The sequence below is a fragment of the Trichosurus vulpecula genome, chromosome 9 (genome assembly GCF_011100635.1).
Source record: "Trichosurus vulpecula isolate mTriVul1 chromosome 9, mTriVul1.pri, whole genome shotgun sequence".
NCBI classification, from domain to species: Eukaryota; Metazoa; Chordata; class Mammalia; order Diprotodontia; family Phalangeridae; genus Trichosurus; species Trichosurus vulpecula.
The window spans coordinates 77,904,610-77,914,596 of record NC_050581.1 but is presented as its reverse complement, the minus strand read 5'-3'; the positions used below and the strand labels follow the sequence as shown (position 1 = coordinate 77,914,596).

The window sequence follows — 9,987 nt, the reverse complement described above, 5'->3', positions numbered from 1 at the left end:
AACATATAGAGGGAGTCAATATCTCCAGCATATCCCTGATTTCCAGCTTGCCAAAATAGAGACTTTGGAGGATTTCCCCTTTGGTAAGAGCAATAAAAGGCAAAGTTGAGATATAGGCTTACAACCAAGAATAACTTACTTAGTGAAACTGAGCGGGGAAAAAAAAAATGAATCTTTAATGGAACAGAGGACTTTGAGGCATTTCTGATGAAAAGACCAGAGCTGAACAGGAATTTTAAACCGCATATATGAGTCAAGACTCGGAGGTGGGGAATCTGTTGCCTTGGGCCCACATGTGGCCTTCTAAGTACTCAGGTGTGACCCTTTGACTGAATCCAAACTTCGTAGAACAAATCTCCTTAATAAAAGGATTTGTTCTGTAAAACTTGGACTCAGTCAAAAGGCTGCACCCAAGGACCTAGAAGGCCACATATGGCCTCTAGGACGAAGGTTCCCCACCCCTGGTCAAGAAGAACCTAGAAAGGTAAATGTACTTATGCAATTAGAAGGTGCTGTATGATGATATAGGGCTAACATTTTAACTGGAGAAGAAGACATTAGTTTCCTTTCAGAACCTTAGAGTTTTCAAAGGAAATTAAGGGAGTTAAGAAAAAACAGGTCCTGGGGATCAATTGGTTCTGTTCTGAGGTTTTAAAGAGGAGAAAGAAAGGAGAGGAGGGAAAGAGGAATATCCCAGTGTAGGAAGGAGGAAAAATGAGGTAGAACTCGCCATTTCTCTTCATTGGGGTGCATTAGAAGAAGAATCTACAAACATGGAGGAAGGGGTAGGGCAACAGGCATCTGGTGAACTTTTATTTGAACTGGACAAAGAAGGGTTGAACATGTACATATACACCAAGAGTTTGGTGTAGGAATACCAAACTCAACAGGGAAACAAGTAGGGATAATAAGGATGGGGAGTTAAGAGGAAGTATAATACCAGAGCCAAATAAAACAAATTGTTGGATCCTGAAAGAGGAAGAAGAGGAATAAAAAGAAAAAAATAAAAAGCTAAGGGAGTGCCTTAGATTGCCTCTTACCCTTGGATGTAAAAAAAAAAAACAAGTTGTGGCATATGAATGTAATGGAATGTTATTGCACCATAAGAAATTATGAAAGAGATGATTCAGAGAATTCTGGGTAAAATAAACTGATGCAGAGTGAAGTGAGCAGAACCAGAACAGTTTACAAGAGGACAGTAACATGGTAAAGAATAGCAATGTGGAAAGACTTAAGAACACTGATCAATGCAATGGCCAACCATTGCTCCAGAGGACCTATGAAGAAACACGTTACCCATTTCCTGATGGAGAAGTGATGGATACAAGGTGCAGAAAGAGACATGATAACTGAGTGAATTTATTTTGCTCGTCTATGCTAATTTGTATTCTTTCTTTTAGTTTTTATGAATGGGCTTTAGAGTAGAAGATAGATTAAAAATAGTGTTGCCCTCCCCCCCCCAAGGCAATTGAAGCAGTATTTAGAAAATGCAGAGTACAGAAGGAAGCACAGAAGAGCAGAACAGCTTTGAAAGTAATAAGTATAATTTACTACATACTTTAAAAAAAGTAGTCGATATGAAATAGATTCACCATTTCACACAGAATCATTTTGTGTTCTACTGTGTGTATGGAAAGATTATTTAGGGTGTTTAAAGTTTAAAAAAAACCCTCCCCCCCCCAAATCCTTTCATTCTCTACAAACATTTGTCTATCCTAGCAAAAATCTTTGTGGGTCACTTTTATCTCAGTTCAAGGACTGCTTTATAGGAATGCATATTATTTAGAAACAATATTAACTGTGGCTAAGGAAGTTGTGGGTGGAGTTCACTCATTAAGGACAAAGTTACAGTTTTCCCTTACTGCAGTTTTCCAAACTATGGGGCAACAACTCTCTCTGGGGAGGCAGGAAGAAGTAGCTAAAATCATTGTGCACTTTGGAATACAACTTCCATAAATGTTTGAACCTGACAACCTTTGATATTTGGCTATGGGTGAATGAATGGTTCTGTGTATCAGACAAAAAAAAAATACATTTTTTAAAAAAAATTCCTGGTTCTTAACATCTTATTCTTATGAGAGGTTTTTCTGATGCGGCTGTTTCAACGACAAAGTTCCCATCTCGATTAATAAATAGTAGCCATTAACTCAATGACATCTAGTTTGGGGAAACTGCACCCAAAACAAGTCTACCCTCACGTGAATAATATTATTATGATTATTTAAAAAGTCGTAAATATGAAACTTTAACAAGATCTTTATCAAAATAAACAAGTATCTTACTTTATGTTTGAGATTTATGTTAATTTGCTGTTATAAAAATGTAATACTTTTTTATTTGAATAAAATAAATGTGCTTGCCTGGGGGTACAGTGAGGTTTCTGTTGTTATTTGCTTTGTTTTGTTTTTAATGGGCTTCGTTACATTAAGTTCTTCGGGAAAGCTAAGACAAAGTTTACCAGTCCCTCCCCCACGATCCCCGCGTGCCCCGACGCGACCTCCTTCCCCTAGGGCGCCGGGAATACCAAGGGCTCTCTGGAGGGGGCGCTCGAGAGTCAAACCGCTCCGGCCGCCAGTGCGCATGCTTCCCTTCCTTCTTCCTCCTCTGTCCTAGGGAAGTCGCAGTGCGTTTGCGTGGATTGGGTCAGCGCCTAACTTCCGGGCAGCGCTGCCGAGATGGGGCGGCGGAGCAGTCGGGGTGCTGAATAGAGCCGAGTTGGGGCGGGGGGATTGCGGGGTGGGCGGGAGGGAGGGGGAGGGGGTAGGGGCGGGGGGAGGCGGGGTGGGGAATTGAAGGGCTCGCGGAGAGGGGCGGGGTCTGAGGACCAGGGTCCGAGATTGCGGCTAGGACTGGGGTCCCGGGAGCGGGGGAGTGTCCTGGGGCCTGGACCGGAGTGATTTTGCTTCTGCCGCCGCCGCCGCCTCCTCGGGCGGGAGTGGCCAGAATGTCGGCCGAGGCCACGGGTGCGGGATCCCCGGCAGCCCCCTCCCCTGGTGGTCCCGAGCCCCCGGGCCCGTCGCTGCCGCCCACACCTCCCCCCCCCGGGGCCGCAGGCGGGGGCGCAGCCTATGATCTCAAGCCGCTGAGTCCGAGTAGCAAGTATGTGAAGCTGAACGTGGGGGGCTCGCTGCACTACACCACGCTGCAGACCCTGACCAAGCAGGACACCATGCTCAAAGCTATGTTCAGTGGCCGAATGGAGGTGCTCACAGACTCCGAAGGTACCCGGGCTTGGGGCCGGGGCAGGGCAGGGCGCTCAGGGCAGATGTGAGTGCGGCCGACCTGCGGGTCAGAAAGCACCTTGGGGCACTCCGGGACTGAGTCCGGCCCATAATGGGTGCTCTCCGAAAAGCTGCTTGGCGTAGTGGAAAGTCAAGTGCTATAGGAATCAGAAGAAATGGGTTCGATTGCAGGCTCTCCAGCTAGTCTGTGTGGCTTGGAAGGAGTCACTTAGCCCGTTGGGGCCTCGCTTTCCTCATCTGTACAGTGTTAGGCCAGATGACCTCAAAATCTTCTTTTCTCTAAAAACCTCTGGTCCTTTGAATATTTATTGATTAGATGGATGGAGATTGTGGGCTAGCCTCAACACTGTCAGAAACAAAAAATGGGAAAGGTATTCAGGGTTTGCAAAGTTACGTCTGCCATCCTTTGGAGCTGATTAGAGTAAGGAGGAGTCATCATCATTAACAAAAAATTACCTAGGCTTTTCTTAGTAGTAGTAGTAATGGTATACCCTTAGGACAATGCCCTCTAGGTAGAGGGCAGTCTCTTGGAGGGAAGGAGTTATATTTGCTAGGCATGGAGATTATTGTTACTGGAGAGACAGATGGCCAACTGTGTAGGGTTTTCCTCTCTGGCAGGAATGCAAAATTAAAAGCATGTTTGGTCCCAACCTCAGTGTGGTATGGGGACCATTGGTATTGCTTGCTTCTCTCAAGAGGCAGGGGTGAATCCTACATTGCAAGAATGAAAGGGAAGACAGCTGCTAGTAGATGTATTTGTTGGGGGTGGAAAGTGGAGTAGTAGGAATGCCACAACCCTGCTGTTGGGGGAGGGGAAAATTAGTATTGAATAAGGAATAAAAGCAGCTGTTCCATATGCAGCCAAGGGACAGGATTATGCCTTTGTTCCTATAGAAGCGCAGGATTTGGGAGGTGGGGGTGGTAGGCTTTGCTGTGCACCTGATCCCACCAAAGGAAAAGGGGGAGGATACACATTGAAGAAATATATCAAAGAGTTGGGGAGTTTGGGTAATGTAGACACAAAGTCTTGCCAAAGTAGGAAGAATTTGTGCTTAGCTCAGTGGTTACTTTACCGCTGGTAACAGGACAGGGAATGAGTATCCTGAATATTTTAACCTTTTGGGTTAGATACCAGCCTCCATCAAAAAGTGAGGTCTGTGAAGCTGATAATAGTTTGGAAGAATCATTATCATCGACAAAAAAAAATTACCAAGTTTTTTCTTCAAGTATTAATGGTCTGTAGTGTAGACTTAGGACAATGATAAATGCCCTCTAGAGAAAGTTTTGTTTTGTTGGGAAAGGATTTATATTTCTTAGGCATGGAAATGCTAGAAGTCACAGGAAGAATTTCTCTCTTCCTCTGCCCCCTTCCTTCTCCCAGGTTGGGTGCTGATCGACAGGAGTGGGCGTCATTTTGGGACAATCCTGAACTACCTTCGGGATGGGTCAGTGCCTCTTCCAGAGGGCCCTCGGGAGCTGGGTGAGCTGTTGGGTGAGGCACGGTACTACTTGGTGCAGGGGCTAGCTGAAGATTGCCAGATGGCTCTACAGGTGAGACCACATGCCCTTCCAACTTTTTCCCTGTATCTTTTTGTTGACCTTTTGAAGGACACAGAAGGAAACTCCTTTGTCTCTAGCCTGTTCCTTCCCACACTATTCCATCCCTCATTTGCTTCCTATCTCACATTATCTGAAGTAGTAACCAAAATGGAATGGGTAGAATTGACTTGCGAAAATAAACTGCAGGGAGTGGTATGTGAACAAGGGAGTCCGGGGGTTTTCCTCTCTGGGCTACTCTTTTGGGAACACTATGTTCCCATCCTGGCTCCATGTCCACACTAGCTAGCTTTTTAACCTCTATGGATCTCAGTTTCTTGCAAAATGAATAAATGAAATTAGTTCAAATGTCCCTTCCAGCTCTGGCACATTTATATTAATATAATACATTTATTCATATTTATATAATACTTCTAAGGGTTACAAAGCATCACCTCCCCCCCACCCCCGCTCCAAAAAAAGACTGTGAAGTAAGTAGTGTAAAAGTTGAGAAAACTGAGGCTCAGGAAAGTAAAGTGATTTTGCCCTTGATCACACATCTAGTGTCAGAGTCAGAACATGAAGTCTGGTCTCCTAACTCCCAGTATCTTGTCTTTTCCAGTATACCATATTGCTTTTCATTCTGTAATAATATACAAGGTGTTTTAGTGCTGTTTTAAGAACACTTAAAATAGCACTAAGAGACAGTCTGTATTTTTATAGCAGGTTCAAAAGTTCATGTATAATGCAAAATAGTCCTGTGCAGTAGTCAGGCTCCTTCTTTTCTTCCTTTCACAGATGAGGAAGTATACTGAGAGGTAGGTAAAGTCGCTTGCACTAGTTCATACAGCAGCAAGTGGCAGAGCCAGGATTATATCCCAGTGTCCTTTCCATTGCATCTCATGCTCTGATTTATCTTCTCAGAGCCCCTTCTCCACTGTTGTGTTTACTGATAGGTGTGAGGCTCTGAAAAACGTTCTAGCCCTGAGTGATAGAGAAAAGAAAAGTAGTGGTGGTTGGGCTTCATGCTTGATTCTCAAGCCCCAGTTGTTCTTACCATTCTCCCCATCTCCTCTCCCTTGTCAAGTGGCAGCTAACTTCCTTTCTCTTTCTCCAGCAAAAGAGTGAGAGCCTTTCCCCACTCTGCCTTATTCCCATGGTGACATCTCCACGGGAAGAGCAGCAGCTTCTGGCTAGCACCTCTAAGGTGAGACACCAGCATCTTGGGAAGGGTTGGCTTTTCTGAACTCAGTCTGACCCTTTTCTCCTTCTGTCCTTTCTTTCTTCCCCCTCAGCCAGTGGTGAAGCTGCTGCACAATCGAAGTAACAACAAATATTCCTACACCAGGTGAGGGGGAGCCCTGGGCTGGCCCGGCCCTTCAGTTCTCAACCCTGTTCTCTTCCTTAACGGGCCATAGCCTTATTCCCCAAGTTCCTGTCTCCTTTCTATCCCCACTCCCAATACCCAGAACTCTAATTTGAGTTTGATGAGCTAAAGTCATTTGGTTTGGGTGCTTCAATCTCACTGCCTTTTGCTACCCACCTTTCCAATCCCCCAGCACGTCGGACGACAACCTACTAAAAAACATTGAGCTGTTCGACAAGCTGGCATTGCGCTTCCATGGGCGGCTGCTCTTTCTCAAAGATGTGCTGGGTGATGAGATCTGCTGCTGGTCTTTTTATGGACAGGGCCGAAAGATTGCCGAAGTCTGCTGTACCTCCATTGTTTATGCCACCGAGAAGAAGCAAACTAAGGTCAGGGATGAGCCTGGGGTTCGAGGGTGGGAGAGGTCCACTTTAGCACTCTCAGCTATTAAGGAAGTAATGTAACGGGCATCTGTGTGCTTAGGGAAGGAGGAAACAGTTGATTAAAAACAAGGTGTCTTTAGGAGTGGAGCTGCCCTACCCCTCTCACTTTTTCTCTCCCTCCCTCTTTCTCCTCTCTTTCCCTCTCTCTCCCCCTTCCCCCTCGCTTCCTCCCTCTTTTCCTTTCTCTTCCCCCTCCCTCCTCCTCTCCCCCCCTCCATCTTTCCCGCTCACCATCTTTCCCTCCTTCCTTCCTCTTCCTCTCTCTCAATCTCTTTCCTCTTAGCTTTCTCCCCACCCCTTCCTCCCCTGCTTTTGATGAGATGGAAACTGCTCATAGATCGGACAAACTGTTGCCAACCTTGGCATCTACCTCCTTACAGGTTGAATTCCCAGAGGCAAGGATCTTTGAAGAAACATTGAACATTCTGATCTATGAGACACCCCGGGGGCCTGATCCTGCTCTCCTAGAGGCCACTGGGGGTGCTGCTGGAGGAGGGGGGGCTGGGCGGGGAGAAGATGAAGATGGACGAGAGCATCGAGTCCGAAGGATCCATGTCAGACGACACATTACTCATGATGAGCGACCCCATGGCCAGCAGGCTGTCTTCAAGGACTGACCTTTCACCCACTCTGCCCTTGAATTTGTTCTCCCCTCGTGTTGTTCCCACCACCTTAACGCTTCCATTCTCTCCCTTCCCATGACTTCTGCCCCGGCTTTGCTGGTCAAGTCGTGGGTTTCCTCTTTCCACTTGGTATTTCAGATTTATGGTACAATACGTTTAGCCCCTTTTATCTTCCTTATTCCTCCAAGCCCATCAACAACATGGTACATTCCAAGGCACATACTGTAATGCTTCCCAAAACGTCACATTTGTTATCTTTGCCTCCAAACTGCTTGGATGTGGTGTTCTCACTTACTCTACCTTCTCCCTACCTCTAGTTCTTACATTCCCCTATCTTTGCATCCATCACAGGTGCATGTTTTGGATTATGGTTCTGCCCATGTTTTCACTTCCTTTTAGTATGTATTATGTGCCAAAGCTTTTCTCATGACCTTAACCATCTGCTACATTCCAAGCCTATTCCTTTACCCCTGTACATTTTACAACCTACAATGCTGTCCCTGGCCCTTGTCCCTTCTTAGATTGGTACTGAAGTGGCCTGTGGCTTTCCCAGCCTGGCCTCCTTACCTACTTGTTTCTTATTTATTTTTATTTTCTATTAAATTATTGAAATAAAGTTGAATTGCAAGGATAGACTTGGTTACTGGAAGAGAGATTTCACCTTTGACAGGTTGGAGTTTGTTTTGTTGGGTATGGAGGTGGAGCAAGTTCTGCACTGGGTAGGTAAGCTTCACTTATTTGTAGAGCTGAAAGGAACTTAGGTCATCTAGTCCAACCCTATCATTTCAGAGACATAAGCTGGAACCAGGAGATGAAATGATTTGCCCAACAGCCAAAGTTTAGTGGCAGAAGCAAGCCTAGAAACTGGGTTTTCTCACTAAAGGGGTAGTATTCTTTGCATTATATTAGACTGCATCTGAAACTACCCAACCTCAACCAGCTTTGTGTCCCTTGTGTGTTGTAGAAGGATGCTGCCAGGATTTAAAGAGTATTGTAAATTTGTATTTCAGTTTTTGGATATGCCAACTCCTCACTTCTGCATGTCCCATCTATGACACCCAAAGCAGCACCAGAGGTGAGAGGCAAACCGTATCACAGCAAGCTGCCTAATTCACTGTGTCAGTGGTTCATGGGTAGGAGATTGGGACACTCTATAGGGGTGTCAAATTTCCCTTCATGGGTCAGGTGCAAAGACAAAATCAAGAGCTTGTCGCTCAGCCCCAGCTACATTGGGATGCCAAAGGTCAACAATGAAGACCACACGAGGTCCATCTTCTGCAGAGCCTGGAGACAAAAAGGAAGCAAAGGATTAAAATCATTCAGTTTTGTTCTTAAGTTCCAGTTTTGACCAATCACCCCTCTAGACTCCCAAATCCCTTCTTTGCAGAGCTCTGGTGTCCTGGTTACCGTTGTGAGCTGCAGTATGCAGGAAAGAATCATCCACGAGTAGGCAGTGTCCCTCAGACCAGCACTGGGGCTCGCCCCCAACGACTAACTCACAGCCAGGGGGAATCTTCAGGCCTGTTGGAGAAGGCCCAGGTAAAGGTCAGAGGAGGCCTTTCTACCCAATTCAGGCATTCCTATCACTCCCCAAATAGACCCATAATCTTCCATTTTACCTCAGGGTTAAACTTGAGTATTCTTGATCCACTACTTACCTAAGTGACAACGAACACGAGCATTGGTGGGTCCACAGCGCCCCTCAAGTCTGGCTCCAGGAAGAAGAACAGAAAAGCCAGCATTGCCAAAAGAATTGGCACTCACAAAGCTTCTCAGCCCTCTGAGGGCCCGATATGCCCCTGGGCAACGTCGGCAGTTATTTGGCTGGCACCTACCAGCCCTGTAGAGTAGGAACTGATGGCACCCAGGGGCCAAAGGAGGAGACCACCCCCGAGGTGGAGAAGATGTCCCTGAGAAATCCCAGCTAACAGTTCCAAAGTCCCGAAGAATGGCAGGGAAACTACTCTCTAGGAGCTCCACATCATGTCGCTGAGCATCCCGGGGCACAAATGGAGCAGAAGGAAGGTCCGGCAAAAAGAGCAGAGCTGGGCGTTGGATCCCTGGCCCTCCACCAAGGCTGCTGCTGCCCTGAGCTGCCCGCCTCACCCGCCCCATCCCGGCCCAGGAGTAACGCTGGGCATAGGCCCGAAGCCTCCGACTCACAAGGCCTTCTGCCCCAGGCCCTTCACCAGGCTCCCTGGTGATTCCTGGTCCTTGACCTCCAGCCTCAGAACCTCTACCAACTCCAATACCCCCTCTGCTAGCACCCCCTGCCCCGGGGATTGGGGTGTCCTGGGAGCCCAGTCGATAACAGTACCAGAGGAAAAGGGAAGTAAGGGCCCCAAGGATCAGAGTGAGGGCTGGGCAGGCCAGGGGTAGGGGCCAAGGGGGCATGGTGGAAATTGGGTGGGGAGTCTAGTCAAAAGGCCCCAGGCATTCCCCAAATCTGTTTCCCTCCTCCTCTGCCCTACCAGCTCTCTCCTCTGGCAACCTCAGGCCTTACTCCATGGTGTCTTCCTCATTCCCCATCACATCTCCTTGGCCCCCTTTTTCTGGGGTTTCTGGGCTCCACGATTCTTCCCCTTTTCAATTTCTCTCTTCCTCCATCAGCAGTTCCTGTCCCACCTCATCATGCAGCCCTCAGATCCTGAGATGGATCCTAATCCTCTGCAGCAGCTATAGTCTTTCCTCCACAACCCTCTCCTTCCTTCCCTCTCTTCTGTCCCTCCCCACCTGGTAGCCTCTCCAGTCTTTTCCCCTCCCCTTTTCTCCGCTCT

At 47.1% G+C, this 9,987-nt stretch overlaps 2 protein-coding genes across 2 annotated transcripts; one reads left to right on the top strand and one right to left on the bottom strand.

The window, feature by feature from the left end:
- Positions 1–2,768: 2,768 nt before the first annotated feature.
- KCTD13 (potassium channel tetramerization domain containing 13) lies at positions 2,769–7,859 on the top strand. Its single transcript, XM_036739730.1, has 6 exons — positions 2,769–3,221; positions 4,624–4,793; positions 5,896–5,985; positions 6,074–6,126; positions 6,338–6,533; positions 6,968–7,859. The coding sequence occupies exons 1-6, from the start codon at positions 2,945–2,947 to the stop codon at positions 7,202–7,204; spliced, it is 1,023 nt and encodes a 340-aa protein (XP_036595625.1). The 5' UTR covers positions 2,769–2,944; the 3' UTR covers positions 7,205–7,859.
- Positions 7,860–8,384: 525 nt separating this feature from the next.
- ASPHD1 (aspartate beta-hydroxylase domain containing 1) lies at positions 8,385–9,604 on the bottom strand. The gene is made up of 3 exons (XM_036739454.1): positions 8,869–9,604; positions 8,618–8,731; positions 8,385–8,494 (listed from the first exon to the last, which is right to left on the bottom strand). The coding sequence occupies exons 1-3, from the start codon at positions 9,602–9,604 to the stop codon at positions 8,385–8,387; spliced, it is 960 nt and encodes a 319-aa protein (XP_036595349.1).
- Between the last annotated feature and the right edge of the window lie 383 nt (positions 9,605–9,987).

Excerpts from the sequence above, each read along its gene's own strand:
- KCTD13 (XM_036739730.1), top strand. The coding sequence starts at position 2,945 with ATGTCGGCCGAGGCCACGGGTGCGGGATCCCCGGCAGCCCCCTCCCCT. Across the intron at positions 4,794-5,895 it reads ATTGCCAGATGGCTCTACAG|CAAAAGAGTGAGAGCCTTTC; the intron begins GTGAGACCACAT and ends CTCTTTCTCCAG. Across the intron at positions 6,534-6,967 it reads CCGAGAAGAAGCAAACTAAG|GTTGAATTCCCAGAGGCAAG; the intron begins GTCAGGGATGAG and ends ACCTCCTTACAG.
- ASPHD1 (XM_036739454.1), bottom strand. The coding sequence starts at position 9,604 with ATGCCCCCTTGGCCCCTACCCCTGGCCTGCCCAGCCCTCACTCTGATC. Across the intron at positions 8,732-8,868 it reads TCGTGTTCGTTGTCACTTAG|GCCTGAAGATTCCCCCTGGC; the intron begins GTAAGTAGTGGA and ends CTTCTCCAACAG. Across the intron at positions 8,495-8,617 it reads GCATACTGCAGCTCACAACG|GCTCTGCAGAAGATGGACCT; the intron begins GTAACCAGGACA and ends TTTTGTCTCCAG.